This window comes from Caretta caretta, chromosome 2 (genome assembly GCF_965140235.1).
Source record: "Caretta caretta isolate rCarCar2 chromosome 2, rCarCar1.hap1, whole genome shotgun sequence".
Classification (NCBI taxonomy): domain Eukaryota; kingdom Metazoa; phylum Chordata; order Testudines; family Cheloniidae; genus Caretta; species Caretta caretta.
This window is the reverse complement of record NC_134207.1, coordinates 228,923,688-228,944,577: the sequence shown is the minus strand read 5'-3', so window position 1 is coordinate 228,944,577 and position 20,890 is coordinate 228,923,688. Positions and strand designations below refer to the sequence as shown.

Sequence of the window (20,890 nt, the reverse complement as noted above, 5' to 3'; positions counted from 1 at the left end):
TTATTCTTTCCCCCGCAGGTTTTTGAGGAGGGAGGAGAGGTTTGGGGTGGATGTATAGTGGGTGTATTGTATAGCTGGGATCAATTGTTTGAGTGGGATCTTTTTTCTCCTTTCTTCAGTTTGAGAAAATTGCTGTGCTTGCTTTTGTTTAAATTGTTTCAAATTTTGCATAAATATGGGTCTTTTGGAAAGGTGGTTTTGAGTTTTTTTAAAAATCTAAATAAAATAACTAAATATGCAAATCAGTACTGCACCAGCAAATACTTGCATATGCACCCATTCAGAATGCAAATCCTGCATTTATCCATGCACAGAAGCTTTTGCAGATGCAAGTCAGGTAGCTGCATGCTTAACTGCTCATAGGTATAGTTACTCACTTGGTGAGCCAAATGGGAATTGCACCCACTTATGAAAAGCTAAATTTGATCTAACATATGCAAATATTGGATTTACAGGTGTACCTGTTATCTGCTCAGTTTTCAAGTGTACAGTTGTAGCCTACAATGTTGTTTTAACATAGATTTATATTTGACTATGGGGATTAACGTTTTTCTTAATTGTGTTACTGCTGTGTGGACTTAAAACACAAAAACACTCCCACAAGAGTTGTGTTTAGCACACGCTTGACCCATTCTGTGCATTGCTGCCACTGCCTATATGCTGATGTGGGAAGCTGAATTATGGAGTCTTTGAAATTATCCTCTAGGACATGTGGCCATACATGGCTAAATTCTCCTCTCCGTGACACCACTGCAACCCCCATTGGAATAACGCCAATGACATGATTTCAGTGGAAGTTTCACTGAAGCTGCTGTCATGAGCATTTGGTCCACACCATGGATAAATGCTGTGCTAGATCATACTACCAACAGGTGCCACGTGGCATGGTTTGCTAAATAGATTGAAAAAGCATGTGATATTTGCTTGACCTGATGGAAACACAAGGAAACTTTCTGTATAAACTCTTGATTTCTGCAATGTTAGGTAATCTCAATCCCATTTCGGGAAACATTATTCGTGCTCATTTTCATTTTTTCATGAGCCTAATCCTGAGGTCATTGCTCAGGCAAAACCCCCACTGAAGTCAATGGGAATTTCCCTGAGTAAGGTCTGAACAAGGATCTTAGATTTGGTCCATGAGATCTGTATTGTCCAACTCACATCCTCAGTAATGAGGCTGGGAGTTGAGGGCATGGGCAAAGAGTCCTCTCTTCCCAACCAATGGAATAGCAGTAGAGCCACAATGGCTCCCTAGGCTGTTGCTATTTCCATCCTCCATATGAAAAATGGCTGCTGGATCCATGTAGTAGGCACAGATCCACTGGCCTTAGCACCACTCCTTCCAGGGCCACCTCCTGCCCTGCATCCAAGACTCTGTCAACAGCATTCCATAAAAACCCGTATGGAGCTGGTGTCCACAGAGTGATAGAGCCACACGGGTTTCATTGCGGGAACTGCCGTCTGGAGCCCAGTTCTCTGAGAAACGACCTGCTGCTTTGGCATTTTAAAGAGCTGCTCTTCTGAGTCAGACAAAATTACCAGTTAAGTCAATCAAAATTTGGTATGGGGTAAGGACCAAATGAAAGGAGGTTCAGCACAGCTGAGCATGGACTGCAGTTATTAGCAAAACAGGATGGTTGAGTGATTAGGGCACTAACCTAGGACTTGGGAGACACTGGTCCAATTCCCCGCGTCACCACACACATTCTGAGTGACCAGAGGCACAGCCTCTCTGTGCCTCGGTTGCCCCTATGTAAAGTGGGGATAATAGCACTTCCTATCCTCATGGGGTGTTGTGAGGATAAATACACTAAAGGTTGAGAGGAGCTTGCACACTACTGTAATGGGGGCCATATAAGTATCTATGATACAGTGAAATAGCAGCTGTACCATGTTGTACTCCCACAGAAACCTGTTCTCTAATGAAACACGCAGTGTACAGTACAAATGGAATAACACAGTCTGGGTAAATTTACAGATGTGTCCATTTTTATGTGAGTCAAGGTGGATGAGGTAATTTTATTAGATTTATTAGACTAATTTCTGTTAGTGAGAGAGACGAGCTTTCACGCTTACACAGAGCTCTCTTCAAGTCTTACTATCCTGGGACCAGCAAGGTGACAAGACCATTTTTATGTTGTCTTTTATTTCGGTAGAGTTATATGGGGAAAGCTGCGAGAAATGGTTGCTGTTTTATCGTGATCTCAATACTGGTTTGGCGTCAGGAAGTGTTATATGTGAAGAGCTCAATGGTACATAAAAGGCATATCCAAAGGTGGCGGTGAGATATGCTCCCCTAGCAGGGGCTGCTGAAGGCATTGCGCTTCAGACAGGCACAGTGTCTGAGAAAGCACAGCCATATTGTGCTTCAGGAAGACCCTGCGACAGGTGCCAGCTTTGCTGACCTGTGTGGAGAAAGAGAAAACAAGGCCATAGCCTGACTGACGCTAGACTCACACACTTTAGTGAGTTACCCCTGAAATAATCATGTGCGGTTTGAGAAAATATAGTGAGACATCAGGTTATCTCACTGTAGTTTAGGCCCTTTATCCTATACAGCATCATGGCTTTAAAAGTGTCAAGGGCCCATGGGACAAAGTGTAGAGTTGTACAGGGTTCTGCAGGAGCTCTGAAATCCCAGCCTCCATCTTGGATTCATTCTCAGAGGGGTGATTCTTGAACAAGAGGTGGTGTTTGTAAAGCATAACGTCTGTTCACATTTGAGTACAATCTGCCTGTATACAAATACGTTTGTTTCAAATAAAAATACTCTTTTCAAGCTAGAAAAGTGATTGTGAGAATTCACTCTTCAGAGATAGTCTAAGGTTGGCAGCTGTAAGTCAAAACCCATGGCAGATTTTCAAGCTTTAAAAGCTTTGTTTTCAATCAAGACCGCATACTTGAACATAGCCCATGTTCAAATATGTTGGTTTAATAAAAAAAGAAGCTTTGAGAGCTTGAAAGCGTCTGCACGTCTGGCCCCTTTGGGAAAGGGAATCAAAAAAGTGGCACCAAAGGGTGGGTGGAATTTTGCAGCTCCCCCAATGCAGTGCCTCGCAAAAGTCATCTTCTGTCACACTCCTAAGTTTTGGCCCTTTAATAGTTTCCAGCTAAAAAAAAAAAAATCATATATTTTTATATATATTCTTGCTGATTTCTGAAAATCAGTATGCATGCGATAAAGTTTTTGCCTCTTTTGCCAGTTCTGTAAATGCTAATTGCCGTACTAGAGAATCTGTATAGGTGAGGCACAGAACTTTACAAATTTCACAGGTTCATATAAATGAAATGAACTTTCTCAAAACTTTCATACATTCGAGTCAGTTTTTCTGATCCTGCAACTTCATACACAGTCCTAAATTAACAAAAATACAGATGCTGAGTCCTCCTATTCCCTAATATAATGGTTCTTTCACCCCTAATTCAGGTTGTATCAGTAACATTTATCAGCAGTTATCGCACAGCAGTCTCCAATGCTATACCCTGTGCTTAGAATAGGAAAAAACATAGGTATTTCATCTACCACTGTCTGTAACTGCAGGAAAATGTTGACTCTTTCTTTAATTTTTACTGGTATGTTTTTGTTTTTCATTTACCTAAATTCAAATAATATGATGTTAAAAACCTCTCTACATTCCAGGTTTGACAGTGTGTGTGTTTTTATTTTCACTTAAAATGCATAAAAAAGAGTTGATTCTTGTGAAATACTCTTTGATAAGAACCAGAAACAAAAGTAAGAGAAGACAGATACGAGGGGATATGTGTAATAAGCTGCTTATATATAAATTGAGAAGTTCATTAAGAGTGACTTGTGAGGGAGGAGCATACCTTAAGACCATGTGGGAAATCAGTTTACTTCAGAGTACTGAGGGTGAAAGGAAGGGATGTCTGCTTTTCATTAAACCTGAAATGCATTATAATTGGACTGAGTCTTTACCCAGATGGCTCCTCTTATGCTGACATCTGCAAAGTGTATATAAAGCAATGTTAAAGAACTGTCTCTTGTGGCAGTATGTACACATGTAATTCAGTTAAGAACTAAGTCCTTTGCTATACTGAATGCTGGTCCTTAAATAATGCATGCTGAGAAATTGCATTTGCCTGGCCAACGATGACTATAATACATATTTTGTCACAGTATAAAGCTATGTAACTTTTGAGAACAGTTTTATTAAATTTTTGCTCATTTTGTAGGGATTCTTGTTCATTCTTTATTAGAAATCCCCAGCTAAACAACATTTTCAGTGTGGATAGAGGGCTAGTCTTTTCCTTAGTTTCCTAAGTTTTTCATTGCCATTACAGTCATTTCAAATATTTAATTTTATGTGAATTTGAGAGGCATTTTTCATTGACCAATGACACGTGCTTGAACAATATTAAAATGCCTTTACCACATTAATGAAACTTGTCTGAGGATGATAGATGTGATATAATTCATATGTCCATTGCTCTATTATCATCTAGCTGAAGCCAATGAAGTAACATTTTTTAAATTAGATATCAGTAGCCTGTTTCTTTCTTTGTCAGACAACAGAAAAATCAAAGTCAACGGCACCAGGGAACCTATTGAGTTTAAGTCAAATCAGTGGTTTGGGGCAACAGTCAAAGCTCATAAAGGAAAAGTTGTGGTAAGTTTCATGAATTGATATTCATTTTCAGATGTTTACCTTTTCTGAACTGTATATCTTAAATGTATGTGTGCATGTGTGTGTGTACACAGCTAACAAGTTTTAGAATATATGTATATACAAAAACAGATTATATATAGAGAGAGATCAGACAATAAAAGCAATATATAAAAATCAGACTGAACTGAATACTTGAAGACCATCTTAATGCAGTGTTAGAAATGAAGAAAGGCATTTTACTCATCATGCAAGCGAATGAGTAATCTAATTTATTATTCAAAGCATAAAATAGTGGAACTATTTTTAAGATATAAAGGAACTGATAGCCATATGTTTAAAAAACTATAATGTGTTGTAAAGCTTTATGAGGAAAGTTAGCTAGAGAATTACCTAAAGAAAGCCAAGAATTCCAGTGAAGATCAATTGATATCCTGATGAAAATGTTACTATTTGTATCAATATTTAATTTTGTTTTATAGGGTAATCATATTATATTGTATTGTTATGTTGTAGTCATGGTAATGACTAAATAAGAGTTTTGCTTTTAAAAACATTTAGTGTACGTGTTCTGATTTTATAGAACATTTTGTAGGCACTGATGGAAAGCCCCTACTGCATATTTATACTGATATATTTGATATCTTTCTTATACTGAATAGTTTTGTTGCATAGCATAGAGTTGATGTATGCTATACACAGGCATTTTACATTTACAGTTTTTGCACTAGGATTCACAGTGAAAAGGATACTAAACACTTTGTGATATGAAACTTTAGTTTGGCCATAATTTATTTTCCTTACAATTATGAAACAACAACTTTTGTCTTGGGATTTGTTTAAAGCTGTTTTAGTTATTAATTAATGGGAATAAGTATCTGAAGGAAATGCCTTACTTTAAATAGTTGATCTTGTGGTCAACCCCAGAAAGAATTTTGACATAAAACAGGTGATGAATAAAACATCGCTCTCTTGTGTTACAGAACTAACATGTACAGTTAATTCCCTGCGGTTTTGCATCTGAGTTATCATAGCTGTCAAATTGCAGATTTGGTGCCTGCATCTGGTAGATGTACTTTTATTTAAAAATTGATAACATATATAAAATTATTGTTAAAAAGAAAATCCTAACATATTATTTGGCTTTAACTAAAATTTGTCATAAAGTGTTATATTGATTTAAGTAGGGGAATACTTATCATGTATTCTAATAATAACAGCAAGCTGAAATATAACATCTTCCTATACAACTATTCACTGAAACTTAGAATGCCTTAGTTTTAATCAGATGTGAGGAAATCCCACCATTGATTGCTGTGCCATAAAAAACCCCCACAATGTCGGTTACAGACCGGCTTTGTTTTGGTTCTAGTATGTTTTCTCATCAACAGTTTTGCCAAACTTTCTGCAATTTAGTTGTAGCAGTTCGTGGCATTGCCCTCTTGGCTCCTGCCCCTGCTGTGCTGATAAAGTCACTTGGAGACCCTGGGGTTCAGTAACCACTGGTGCTTTTTATTCACAGGTTCTACTCCCACCACCTTTTCCCCATACACAGCTTGCTTCTAGTGTCTGCTTCCAGGAGGGAAGGGCTATCACTCTGCTTCCTCTCCTTTCCCTGGCTTCCTTCCCTGCAGTCTTTATCTAGCCCCAGGCTAACTGGGCGGGCAGCTGTCTCCCATTCACCATATAGGTGCAGGTTTTCTCTAGCCAGCTCCAATTTGCTTCCCATAATGGGGGTTGGCATGGCAGAGAGCTGAGTCAGTAGTTCTTGCCCAGCACCCTGTCACAATAGCTAAAGTCAACAATTTTAAGACAAAACCTTGAATTGCTGACTTTGGGAAGTGAGAAAACTCTAGGTTTAAACTTTGATAGGGTTCCTTGGGGAAGAGGGGAGGTTTTTTTGCTTGTTTTTTTTTTCTACTGCAGCAGCAGCAACAATAAAATAGAATTGGGCCAAAATGTTACTGTTATAAATTTTCTGTTGCAAATGATTTTGTCAAACTTTCTGAAATGCATCTAAAATTAATGTTAATTGTCCTCTATTTTTTCTCTAGTATGTTGTTTAGACTGTAGGCTGCTCAGGGAAGAGCCATGTCTTATACATTTGCAAAGCAATGTGCACACCTGCAGTAAGCTCTGTGTGGGCACAGGGATCCCCCCGGCCAGAGCTAATTGCAGGACTGGTGCCTTATAGTGATGTAAAAAATGACAACAGTACATTACCAGAGAGAGATTAATATCTGACTGTAAATCAATCCCAAGACAAAAATGGACAGTTTATCCGTTCCATCACATACTAATTTTTATTATAGAATATATTCTATCTTATTAAATAGTTTTGTATCAAAAACTCATTTGGCAAAAGTCCACTCAGTCAGGGTTAAATCTTGCCTGTTGTGCCAAGCCAGAAAGAGAAAGAGGTCTCAGAATCCTACCTCCAAGGCAGGGGAGAAGCAGAGGTAGAGCTACTCCAGCATCTATTCCATAGCCGTGTCCTCTCTCTGGCTCTATTTTGGGTTTGAACTAGGGATCCATGTAATAGCAGACCAGCAGCCACACCCTCCATGCTGCAACAGAAAGAGCTCAGCTCTGCAGAACCCAGATGTGTATGACCTCCTCATACTGCCCCGTACAGCAGAACCATACTGTAACAACCAATGTCGTGAGAATCACGAGGGATTGATTGAACCAGGGACCTCTCAAACTAAAGCCATGGGACAAAGGACTAAGTCCCCTAACTGGGACAGTAACAAACTCATCTTCTGTGGATCCAGGCACAGAGGGGGTTTAATAACACATGCTTAAAAGTGGGTAACTCTATCTGAGACTATTGATGTGTCCGGGGAGAGGGGTGAGAGGGCAGGTTTTGGTCCTTAGATATAAGTGGATTGTTAATGATGCAGAGGGAAGAAGAGAACATTGCAGGTTATGAAGGTTCCCATGGTTCTTTCATCCACTTACTATGATAATTTCTACCCAGATGATAGAAACTTAACAGGAACAAAAATAGTTAATTTGTTTAATGAAGAACTGACTTAGCCCATGCATGGCACATAAAAGATCTGTTACATAATTATTGTTTTAATAGGCTTGTGCTCCCTTATATCATTGGAGGACCCTTAAAGCCACTCCTGAAAAGGATCCAGTTGGCACCTGCTATGTTGCAATTCAGAACTTCAGTGCATATGCTGAGTATTCTCCTTGTCGCAACAGTAAGTTTTAATATAAATGTTCTTGCCTCAATAGAACTGAAATTGTGATCAGTGGTTTCATACTTTCAGTCTTAGTGCTGCCTTGGCTAGATGAAAATTACTGGGTGATGTCACCCAGGGAAAGAGTATAAAGAAAGACAGACATTAAACTACATGTCTGCACTTGGATGTTTTATCATATAATTAAAAGAGAAGAGATTAAGGAAATAAGGCTTGGCAATTATGGTGATAAAATATAATTTCCTTAATTTAATGGTTTAAAATGCAGCAAACAGATCTCGAAAAGCATAAGTAAGCATTTAAAAATGGTTGTTCGTTCCGAATGTGAATCTGTCAGTATAGAATTGCCATCCTAGGATCAGATCCTGCACTGAGATGAAAAGGGCTGCGTTGTCCGAATCACCAGCAATAGGTTGGTTGTGTGTGTCACTTCCTGTGCACAAGAAAGCTGCCCATGGTAGCAGTGCTACTGCACATGCTGCTCTGTGTTGTGTGGGAACTGGGGGGCTCCTCCACAACCCTAATGCCTTCCTGCTTACGGAATCGGTCAGAGAGGGTGTGTATAAAGGCCCAAGCCCAGTTATTTATAGGAGTACACTAGATCAGATCAGGGATACATCTAGTCTAGTATCCTGTCTCTGACGGTTGCCCTTACCAGGTATTTTGGAGGGAGGTGTCCGAATTCCTGCAGTAAGCAGTGATGGGATAACCTACCCCAAGGAAGTTTCTTCCTACTTCAAAAGCTAAAGACTGGCATAAGCCTCGAAGCAGGAGGGTTTATAGCCGTTCCAACATGTACGTGTGTGTGTGTGTGTGGTTTTAAATATTTACTACAATAATTCTGTATATTCTTATTATCCATATGAATGACTTGATTGCTTTCTGAATCCTGCTAAGCTTGGGGGGGGGGGGGGGAAGAGTCACTTCATGTGCTATTTCCCTAAACTCTAAAGGTGTGTCTGCCCAGCTGCTGGGAGTGAGTCTCACAGCCCAGGTCAACAGACTTGCATTAACAGGGCTTGGGCTAGCACGCTAAAAAATAACTGTGTAGATGTTGTTGTGACATTCGAGCTCAGGCCCTGAAGCCCAACTCCCTACCTAAGCCTCAGAGCCCGAGCTCCCACAGCGCTAATTTCAGCGTGCTTGCACGAGCCCCACTAGCACAAATCTGTCGACCCAGACTGCAAGACTCACTCCCAGCAGCTGTAGAGACACATCTTAAAGGCCTCCTCCAACTGTCGTTAAAATCAATGAGAAGAACCTGTTGACTGAATGGGACTTGGATTGGGCCCTTACAGAATCATTTCACTGTCTAGCAGTTACTTCTCCCACAGACCAGAAATAGCTGCTATTTCACAGTTACTTGCCATGTGGTGTTTTCCAACGCTAATAGCTAATGTTATGGGCTAGCCTATGCCTCTGTGTGGAAATGCCCACAGGAGGGCTAAGTTGTTGATGATCAGTTTGTTATTTTTATAGTGGCAACAAAGCCCTGGGCAGACAAGTAGATGGATCTGCTCCCTCCTTTGAAGAGGCTATGATAGTGAAATTTGCCAAGTTCGTTCTTGTGGAGTTCTAGAGACAACATCATGCCGTGCTGTGAGGTTTGCCTGCAGGGCCAGCCGAGGCGGGAGGACCAAAAGGGCAGTTTTCCCCAGGCCCCCCATTTTGAGTGGGCCCCCAAGCCCATGGAATTTGAGTGAAAGGTGCTGTGACCTGGTGCATGGGGTGGCAGCACCATTAAAGTTTGGCCTGGCCATCCCTTTGTCATGACTAGGTCAAAGTGCACAGAGTGGGGTGCCGAGCCCAGCCCCATGGGACTGAAGTTACCACAGCTGGGTGAGTGTGGGGCGGATTCACTCTTCAGCCCCATCCATCACCCTCTGGGCCCTCTCTTGAATCCATGGTAATTTTGTTGGAATGGTGGGGGCCTTAATTTCAGATTTTTCCCCAAAACCTCTGTGTAGCCCTGTTTGCCTGCCCTGAGAATGCACACCTGAGGTGTGTGCAACCAAGCAGCCCTGTGATTCTTCCTAAGATCTGCAAGAAAATCCCATGGAACTCAGCACATACAAAGGCGACTGGGACATCTGCATGTAGGGCCAACTCCTCAGCTTTACCCACTAGGTTCTCCACTGCAGAGTAGCTCCAGATAGAGCTGCATTACCAAGTCTCCCTCTCATGGCCTAGCCCTTACACCCAAACCCCCAAAGAGGGGAGAGAGGACACCACAGAGTGAGAAGCTGAATCTGTGGGAAAACAATGTTCAAAAGCTCTGCACTAGTTCCTGCTGGTGTGTCACTTTGGCTTTGCTCAGGGATGATGCCATGTGGAGGGACTGTTCCAATGGCCATTCTCACTTTCTGCCCAGTTGTAGCCCTCTGAACCTGCATATCCCCAGGTGTGTGGTGTTCATAGGGAAGGTCTTCTTTAGGGGTTTGAGGAAGGAGAAAAGACCGCCACATACTTCTTCCCACCTTCCAACAGATATTGGGCAACCATAGTAGGGTGGTCTATTCCAAGTCTATTGCTTCATGGTGATAGAACTAAGAAAGAAGACTCAGCAAATATACACAAATATGCTGAATTATATTACAGTTCAATACTTGTTTAACCCAAAATCCAGTCTTTCAAAAAGCCTGGCTTTATGAATTACCTGTATGTCCCTCGGGGTTGTATAGATAGCCAGGATCTCCTGCAGGGTGGCCCCTTTGAATACAGCCAGATTGACCCACCCTCCAAGCTACTATTTATCCAAAAGTTTCAAACTTCCTAAGAGATCCTTATTTTTGTATTTATGGCAAATCAAGCTGTTGCAGCAATTCTATGACTCCTTGCTAAGCCATTCGTTTTTGGTTACCCATGCTGGTTTGGACAGGATGCCCATTGATTGTGGCTAGGGACCCTGGCTAGGCAGTGAGAGAAGAATGTCCCAAGTAGTCAATATCATTTTTCAGGATATCATTTGGCACCAATCTCATGGCTCTGCAGAGGGCCCTGATTTCTTCATTACATAGGGTCCCATATAATTGTTTTACCTCCTTAGGTGGTTTTGTACCTTTTGCCTCAAGGCTGTGGGGTTTATTTAATTGCATGGTATATTTTTTCATAAAAATTCTAGAAAGCTGCTAAATGTAAATAAACAAAACAAGACCACATCCTTAAGACAATAACTGCGTAAGCTCACAGATTTACTACCAGTACCAGATCCTGTCAGACTGGATCCCTAGAACGTTTTGTGTGCTATTGTGATTCTGCTATCCATAAATGCATTAAAAAAGGGGTTCTCGACCTTTTTCTTTCTGAGGCCCCCCACAATATGCTATTAAAAACTCCAGGGCCCAGCGGGAGAAGTAAACTCGGGGCACTGGGCCGGGTTGGGGGAGGGCCCTTGGGCACAGATGTACTTTGATTTCTATTTTGGGTGAGCAGGGGCCAGCAGGGGTTGAGCCAGTTCCACATGGCAGGGTCTAGGGAGGGAGCACCACCTCCACCCCCTGACTTACCTCAGCAGACCACGCGCCTGCCTGGATGTGGGGAGGGAGGGTGGTGGAGTGGGGCACAACCAAAAATTATAACTCAAAGGTGGGTGCAGGGAGAGGGGTAGCTAAGGGCTGTGTGCGGGCAGGGGGGTAGCTCAGGGTGCGCAGGGAGGGGTAACTAGGGGCTGTGTGCAGGCAGAGGTAGTTCAGTGCAGAGAGAGAGCGGTAACTAGGGACTGTGTGTGGGCAGGGGGTATCTCAGGGTGCAGGGAGGGGGTAGTTCGGTGCAGAGAGGGAGGTAGCTAGGGGCTGTGTCTGGAGGACTCCCCTGCGGTCTCTGTTCCCTGAGAGCTCTTCCAGCCACAGAGCCGGGTCCTCCCGCCCGGGTGGCTCTTACCAGCAGCATGAGCAAAGGGGGCTGGGAGATGAGGAGCAGCTTCAACCCCCTGCACCAGCAGCAGCAGGAGACAAGGGAACACCGCAGCTGCCTGCTCCTTGACACTAGCCAGAGCAGTAGCTGTCCTGCACTGCCTGGCTCCTGCTTCCTGCCTCCGACCTGGCCAGGGGGTGGGGAGAGAAGGAGGTGGCGGTGTGTGTGTGTGTGTGTGTGTGTGTGTGTGGAGTTGCCCTGGGATTGCCCTGCTCTTGCACTGTAGTTTTTTTTCTTTTTTGGGGGGGGGGAGGGCAAAACCAACATGTCTCCCCCAAATCTGCCCTGTGGGTAGCACCAGGGCTTGGGGCTCCAGAATTCAGCCCTGCTGCTCCTGGCGTCTGCCCCACATGGGGCGCCAGAGAGCAGGGCTTCAACCCTGCGGTTCCTGGCTTCAGCCCCATGGGAGGTGCTGGGGCTTGGGCTCTGGGTTTTAGGTTTGGGGCCCCTCGGCCCCTCTGAAAGGGTTCACGGACCCCCTGTTGAGAACCAATGCATTAAAACATATTTCTCCAAAATTAAAATTAAAATAAAGTCATATACATGCTTTTATATTTTCCTTCAATCCTCTTTTACCAAAATTTTCTTACTACTGTAACAAACTATAGTACTGACACAGGAGTTAGATTTGCAGTATCACTTTGAATTATGGAGATAAGGCAATACTACAATATTTAATAAAATATGTACCCACAACGGAAACCTATGATACAATAATTCAATAAAGTATATATTTTTTCTTTTTGTTGTTGCATGTAAATCAGGGTACTAATTATTTCTCCTTGGGAAATCTTGTAGTGATGGCAATTCATAGATTATAAAGCCAGAAGGGGCCAATGTAATAATTTGATCTGGCCTCCTGTATAACAGACCATAAGACTTCCCCAAATTAATTCCTGTTTAGATCATGTCTTCTAGAAAAACATCCAAACTTGATATAAAAATTGCCAGTTATGGAGAATCCCCCATGACCTTTGGTAAGAGGGTCCAGTGGTTCTCTGTTAAAAAAAATTAAACCTCATTTCTAGTCTGAATTTGACAAGTTTCAACTTCCAGCCATTGGATCTTGTTATAGCTTTGTCAGCTAATTGATGAGCCCCCTATTATCAAATTTCTGTTCCATATATAGGCATGCACAGATTGTGACCAAGACACCCCTTCGCCTTCTCTTTGTTAAACTAAATAGATTGAGCTCCTTGTATCTTTCATCATAAGGCATGTTTTAAAATCCTTTAATCATTCTTGTAGCTCTTCTCTGAACCATCTCTTATGGCTATAAGTAAGTTCTATTCAGGCATTATGAGATCAATAAATATTCATATTTTGATAATGCAGGCAATGCAGATCCTGAAGGACAAGGTTTCTGTCAAGCAGGGTTCAGCTTAGATTTTTACAAGGTAAGATTCTACTTTTGAACTCCGTGGAAGAAATTTTATGCTGACGTATCCCAATTGACCTCTTCCTTCATCTATTCCAGTCCCCCTGATTGGAAATTCATCCCCTTCTTGTTTTGAGTAACATTTTTCATGAAGTTGCTGCTGTGACATTACACTCCATATTCTTTATGGAAATATGCTTATGATATGGATATGACATAACCGAGATGTACTTTCTGCAAGATTGCTCATGTAAGGTATCATTGGAAAGGTTATGATTTACTGAATGTGTTTATCTAATTTGTATGCATGTATCGTTTTTGTATCTAAAGCTGGGAATATTGACCATGTCTCTGTATTTCAAATGGATGAGGCTAAACAATGCTAGGGACTTCTTATTGAAGAAATGCATAAGGATTACCCCAGGAACTGTGTGCAATAAAAACCTCTCAAAGATAGCTCTATACAATGGGAACTGTTTGACCCAGGTCACAGCAAAAAACTTTCCAGCAAGTGGGGGGAAGATATAAAACAGGAACAATGACAACATGAGGGGTCCTAACTCTCCCTACAACACACCTGAAAACATCTGAGGAACAAATACGGTAAGAAGTATTGGTCGTAGAATCATAGAAGATTAGGGTTGGAAGAGACCTCAGGAGGTCATTTAGTCCAACCCCCTGCTCAAAGCAGGACCAATACCAACTAAATCAGGCTAAAACCTGGGAAAGCCAAGGCAACTTGTGCCTTAAGAATCTGCCAGCCTATTTATCACTCAGGGTGAGAATATACTAATTTGTATCCTACCTATCTAATGTGTCAAGCTTAGTTTGTGTGTTTTGTTTCATTTGCTTAGTAATCTGCTTTGTTCTGCTTGCTATTCCTTTAATCACTTAAAATCTACCTTTTGTAGTTAATAAAAATTGTTTTGTTTATTATTAAACCCAGTTTATGCAATTTTTAATGGGGGGGGAAGAAGTCATCCATATCTCTCTTCACATTGAGGAAGAGGGTGAATTTTTTGAGCTTGTGCTGTACAGATATTTCTATGTAGTGCAAAACACTAGTATTTTGGGTTTGTCTCCCAAAAGAGGTGGCCACGTGAGTGCTGGGGAGCCCTCTCACACAGAGCTGACTTCAGTCTGTGTCTGCAGCAGGGTGTAGCCCTACTTGAGTGTGTATGCTGCAAGAGGCTGGAGAGCCTAATTCAGCAAAGCAGGAAGAGGGAACCTAGGCTGGTTGAGCGGGAGAGGCTCAATTAAACCCCAGTACATCAGGTGACATGCCAGGGTGGGGGGCAACCCGTCACAGCTGCAATTTCTCAAAAGCTTTACAGACTTGAAATTTCCCAGTTTAATTTCAAAAATAGATAAAAGATAACTTGTTAGATGCATTCCCATTGACTTCTCCTGAATCCATCCCAGCCTGTGCTATAGCATTACTGTTGCTCTTGCCATCCAAACCTTCAGAAGTGACTAGTGATTTTGGTTGTGTCATGGGGTGCATAGACCTTAGGCAGGCCTGGCAACCAAAGGGTTAATGAAGGAACTGCCCATCATTGCTGATTGGCAGCATCTGAGCAGCTGGTTGAATAAAAGAGCTGAAAATAAAAGAGCTCAGAGCGGGAGGTGGCTGCCAGAGGAGGCAACAGACCCAAGAAAGAAGGAGCTGCCAGCAAGCTGGTGAGAAGCTGCCTCGGAGTGACAATGACCTAGAGAAGGGACAGTCAGAGCCACAGGCTTCAGAAGCATACAGAACCAAGGGAGGCAGGAAGGAGCTCAGAGTATAGCAGGAGAATTTTGGAGGATTCTGCCTGCCTAGGTTAAGGGATCTGAGCTGAACCCAGTGGAGTGATTGGGCCTGGATTCCCCTACCAACCCCTTAACAGGGACTTAAGAACCAAAGGGGGTTTCAGGCCTGTTGATGGCAAGGGTCTGATTACCTTTGTCAAACATAAGGGCTGCCCTGTACAACCCCATGGGACAGAAATAAACATCCTTATCTCCAGAACAGGACTACAGAGATTCAGAGAACCAGGGGTGGGTGCCTGCCCTGCTGATCTGGGCAGTTGCTGTGCAACATCCTGTCTAATCAAGGGGGGCAATGGTGCCCCAGCCCACAGGGTGCCTCCATTTTCGTGTGCCCAACTTGAGTCACTCACCAGGACCTGATTTTTAGAACATACTGAGCATCAGCCCTTGAGTGGTTTTTGTTTTGTTTTTTAAATATAAGCAATTTATAGGAGGATTCTTTCAACAGCAGGCTAATAATTCAATCACATTGTTTTTTTCTGGGGGGTAGGTAGGGGTGGAGTGCTTTGAAAGTGTGTCCAGTGCATTCCCCTATGCCACCTAGTAACAATACTATGGGCCCTAGGAATATACTTTGTAGCTAGTGGGTCTATAGCAGTACTAGATCACCAGGGCCACATGTGTGTGGCTAAACACAGTAACCGTACATTGTGTTTCTGAGACAGATTGTTATCCATTTTACATTCATGTTATTCTTTTCACCCAATTAGCCTGTGTCAAAGGGATGGCTACAAGGTGGCTATAGCCATGTCGGTCTGTAAAGCATTGCTTTGGATACATTGGGCATCACTGACCTCTTTTGTGTTATCTTTAGTTTTTTTTTGTTTACAAAGAAACAAAGCAGTCTTTGAGAAATGTTATTCTGTAGATGCCAAACCGATTATGGCCCTGATGATTCAGGAAAGCATCCCTATTCAGGAAAGACACTAAAGCATGTGTCTTGACTTCAAAGTTAATCTCACACTCAACCGCTTTCCTGAAAAAAGGGTGGATTAAAGCATGTACTTAAAGAAGTGCTTTCCTGCATCGGGGCCTATATCCTGTACCATGACCCTGATTTTCCTTTTGTTGTTTAAATAAAACAGGACAGTTGTTTAGATATAATTGTACTAATTGTTTTTCCACTGCGTGTTATCGATTTATAATTTAACATTGTTCATGTCTGTTGTTTTTGTAGAATGGGGATCTTATAGTAGGAGGACCTGGGAGTTTTTACTGGCAAGGTATGTTCACTCAGTTAACTTCAACCAAAAAGGAAAGGCCAGGTGTCAGGAGAAAGTTCATCCTGGATTCCTGTTATTTTCTAGGCGTCAGGCTATCTGTTTGAGTCTGGTATCACTTATATATGTGTGAATCAGAATAACTGCTCTGAAGTCAATGTAGTGACTCCTGTGTGTTTAAAAAAAAAAAAAAAGAATGAGATCAGAATCAGGCCATGGATTCTATAGGAGACGAAATGAGGTAAATGTTTTACTGTTGACATTTTGCCTCTTAATGGACAAACTTAACTTTATTTTCATCTGGAATTGAAGTGTCAATTGCACAATAGAGAGAGTACATTATGTGTGACATTTTCATAGCATAAGTTCAGTTTGGGATTTTTAGATTGATTTCTGTCCAGACATTTCTAATACCCCATCTCATTGTTGTGGTATCATGATGCCACATATATAGATGAGACCTGCCTTGCTAGAGGTAAGGGCAGAACATTTTTGCCCCTCCCTTGATTTAACCGTTATTACGGTAAGGCGCATTCTTGGTCTCTGCCTGCCAGGAAGACATTGTCAAGCCATTTGGCAGCTCCATTGTTGTGGTGGACCTGTGTAATGGGTTTTGCATTGTGTCACTGAAGGAGAAAGATTCTGACTTATTTTGACTTCTGATGGAATAGAATTCCATATCTCTGAACTCTCCTCTGAGAATACACTGCTTTTGGGCTATAGGATCCCATTGAATTATAGCTGTTATGGAAAGGCTGTCAATGCAAGAGCATGATCTAGGCCTATGTAGGACCAGCACTTTGAAATGGAATGGAGTTGTGTTAGTTATGGTTAATACCATGTTGTGTTCTATATTGTCTTCCTGTTTCTGAATGATGTGGAAATGCATTGGTTTAAATATTCTCAGGAAGTTCCCAGAGTGGCAGTGGGGAAGGATTGCAGTGGTTATGCACTGCTCTTCTCTGCTGCAGCAGTCTGGCAATACATTGTTATGGATGTTGGACAGTTAGTGATGAATTGAGTAAACAGTGTCTTGAACCTTGTGTTTAATCTTAAATCTTAAAAACTGTAGATAACCCTGTATTTTAAGGAGTTGGCTCTTCTCTGAATTCCTTTACTCGATGCAATTATTTGAATACAGGTCAAGTAATCACCACCAGTATTGCAGATATCATTACGGACTATTCATTCAAGGATATTCTAAGGAAACTGACAAGAGAAAAGCAAACTGGAGTGGCACCACCCATATATGATGACAATTACCTAGGTAAGATGTACAGTCTAGAGCAGGGGTCGGCAAACTTTCAGAAGTGGTGTGCCGAGTCTTCATTTATTCACTCTAATTTAAGGTTTCGCGTGCCAGTAATACATTTTAACATTTTTTAGAAGGTCTTTCTCTCTACAAGTCTATATATTATATAACTAAACGATGGTCGTATGTGAAGTAAACAAGGTTTTCAAAATGTTTAAGAAGCTTCATTTAAAATTAAATGGGGTTCCATTCACCTAGGCCGGCAGGGGGCTGAGCAGGGCCTGCAGCCAGGACCCCGGCTGGCAAGGGGCTGGCAGCCAGAACCCCAGACTGGCAGCGGGCTGAGTGGGGCCGGCAGCTGGGACCCGGCAGGCAGCAGCGTGCCATTAAAAATCAGCTCGCATGCCGTCTTTGGCATGCATGCCATAGGTTGCCAACCCCTGGTCTAGAGGCACCGGACTTACCTGAATGAGAAAGCAAATCCTAAATTATGAAGGCCCCAATCCTGTAAACACTTGCTTGACTTTAAGCACAGGAGCAAGGAATCCCATTCAGTAATTTGCTAATTTATTTTAATGGGACAACTGACATGCTTAAAGTTAAACACAGGAGTAAGTGTTCAAGATCCTAAGTGACTAGCTAACTAGGATGCTATAGTTATGCGTGGGTTTTAATGCACTTAAGCAAGCATACTAACTTTTCATGTTCACACCTTTTTTCAGTCAGGGGAAATGATTTAGCTTACTGTAATTAGGGACTATTTCAACTGTTAAGAGAGGGAAAAGAAACCTTTTTTGTAATGCTTTAATACAGTAATCTCTAAGGGCTCAATTCTGCTCTCATTGTCATTAAGGACAAACTATAATTGACTTCAGTGAGAGCAGTAGTGGGCCCTGATTATCCAGAAAGCATGGGGGACATGGATTTTATTTGGATCATTGAGAGGGAAGGAGCCTTTTGGCAGCAGGATGCCTTCCACCACGGCCAAAGGCTTGTTGTCATCCTCCTCCTTGCAATCCTGGCTGAGGATCTCTGCTCTGCCCCACTCCCTCCCTCCCATGACAGTGGGGCTGCAGAGGGCTCCCTGCACTGCCACAGGAATCATTCAGCAGCAGGTTTGAGAGTAGCAGCCATGTTAGTCTGTATTCGCAAAAAGAAAAGGAGTATTAGTGGCACCTTAGAGACTAACCAATTTATTTGAGCATCAGCTTTCGTGAGCTACAGCTCACTTCTTCGGATGCAAATGCAAATGCATCTGATGAAGTGAGCTGTAGCTCACGAAAGCTTATGCTCAAATAAATTGGTTAGTCTCTAAGGTGCCACTAGTACTCCTTTTCTTTCAGCAGCAGGCCTTCCCTGCAACCAGGGGTTTGTCCTTCTCCTTACAGCCCTGGCCCGGGCTCTCTGCTCTATTATCCGAACCTCTGAATTATCCAAATCCTTTCCTTGTCCCCCAGCATGAGATACAGGCTGCGGAGGGCATGTATCTCATGTTGGGGGTTGAATAAGGGTTCGGATAAAAGGGTTTCAGATAAACAGAAGTAATCTGTACATAGAGAAACCTAGATCTCTTTGAGTACATGTTTTAAAAGATAGCTGGTGGCTCCTTCTCTCCAGGAATTGTGTGTAATATGCACATAACTCTGCATGTAACAAATGTTGCTTTCTTTTCAATGATTGTAGAAATGATGCAGTGAAGTTTGAAGGCAGTGATATATGTCCTCTCACATATGCTTTGTATTTGGCTTTGCAGTCAGGGGCCCAATCCATTAGTCCTTACTCAGTCAATGGGCATTAGGTGCTTAACCTTATGTCCTTTTTAGGGCACTTATCGGCAACTTTAGATGCCTAAATAGCTTTGGAAATCTGATCCTACGTATAACAGAGACAATTGTGTGATTATGCATCATAGTGGCAAAAAAGGAATATAATAAAAAAGCTATTGTCACAAAGGATGTAGCATTTGCAGTTTATATTTTCAGGTGAATTATAAAGTATTAATGCTTAACAGCTGATTTTGGGATGCAATTAAATAGCAATGTGTTTCCTAGTGATTTAGGCCTGTAGAATTATTGTACTTTTGCAACTTATGATGAAGGTAGTCATAATAACTTGACAAATGATTTTCCTTTCCCACCCACTCCCCCAGTCTTAGATATACTATTTTATAAAGTTCTGACAGAGATTATTGAAAGAGAGGACAAATTTGGTTGCCCCTCCAGAAGCATGTTTCTTTGGAAGTAAATGATTTGTCAGGTTTCATGCTTGTAATTTATTCTTAAACTAGGATACTCAGTGGCTGCTGGGGAATTTACTGGAGACCTTGAACAAGGTAAGAAGCAAGTCAAAATGTAAAGCATATGCCTGTGTGCATGTCTGTTTATCTATTTCTGTTCTCTAAATGGGAAAATGGGTCTTAAACATTTAAAATATTAAAGGGTGGGATAATGAATCTCTACCCAATGTACTTGGGGGCAAATCTTTCCCTGGGATGATACAGCAAGGGAAAGCAGAGCTGCAGTAGCCTAAACCTATGCATCCCCAGCCATAGGTATCTTTCTGCCTAGGACAAGATTACACAGGTAGGGTTGGGTGATAGCACTCTAAGGCCACATCTGCCAGCTAACTCCAGGTGCTTCTGAGAGAAGCACTATTCACTTGGGATCCTGGATGTTTCCTAAAAGCTACAGACCCTGTCCCTTGAGGACATGGTGCATGGGACAGCTTGTTAACTGTTCCTCCTCCTAATGCAATATGTTCTGTTCAGTTCTTGAGTTACTGCTTGTGTAGTGGGAAGCGGATCCCTATACTCTCTCCTCTTCCTGAATCTTGCATTTCAGAGCAGAGCTGGTCAGGGTTGAACTCTTAATATTAAAAATCTATATTTGAAAGGAGAAAAAACATTATACAGGCAAATGAAATAAGGAACTGCTCCCTTGAATAAGGAAAGGCTTAAAGGCACATGAACAAAAATGCCTGAAAGAGAATAATGCATGAGCTTCTTTTAGAAGTGAAGGCTCTTTCTTAGATCAAATACATTCTACAGTAGGGTATTTGTATAACAATTTGCATGTACATGGCAATTTCATCAGGAAGATTACACACACATTACAAGTTTAATCCAATTATTTACAAGCTACATATCTATAATGGATTCTTCACCAACATAAAACTTGGCTGCCTCTGGGATAAAATGGGTCAGCAATGTAACAGAGGACAGCAACAAGCCCTACAAGTTTAGGAGAATCAGTGAGGAAGAATTTTCAACTGCAGTTACAGGGAAAATGTTTTGTTGCTAGGCACAATGTCATTACCCAGATTAGAATTTGGCTTCAACTCTCAGGTTTCAGAGTAACAGCCGTGTTAGTCTGTATTCGCAAAAAGAAAAGGAGTACTTGTGGCACCTTAGAGACTAACCAATTTATTTGAGCATGAGCTTTCGTGAGCTACAGCTCACTTCATCGGATGCATTCAGTGGAAAC

At 41.9% G+C, this 20,890-nt stretch overlaps 1 protein-coding gene across 1 annotated transcript in view; it reads left to right on the top strand.

Annotated features, from left to right (window-relative positions):
• Nucleotides 1-20,890, top strand: part of ITGA8 (integrin subunit alpha 8) — a 174,045-nt gene that overhangs the window by 14,947 nt on the left and 138,208 nt on the right. Inside the window, exons 3-8 of the mRNA XM_048838037.2 lie at nt 4,528-4,628; nt 7,714-7,837; nt 13,085-13,146; nt 16,114-16,159; nt 17,298-17,423; nt 19,696-19,740. Of these exons, the coding sequence (XP_048693994.2) occupies nt 4,528-4,628; nt 7,714-7,837; nt 13,085-13,146; nt 16,114-16,159; nt 17,298-17,423; nt 19,696-19,740 (504 nt within the window). The remainder of the gene's footprint in view (nt 1-4,527; nt 4,629-7,713; nt 7,838-13,084; nt 13,147-16,113; nt 16,160-17,297; nt 17,424-19,695; nt 19,741-20,890) is intronic.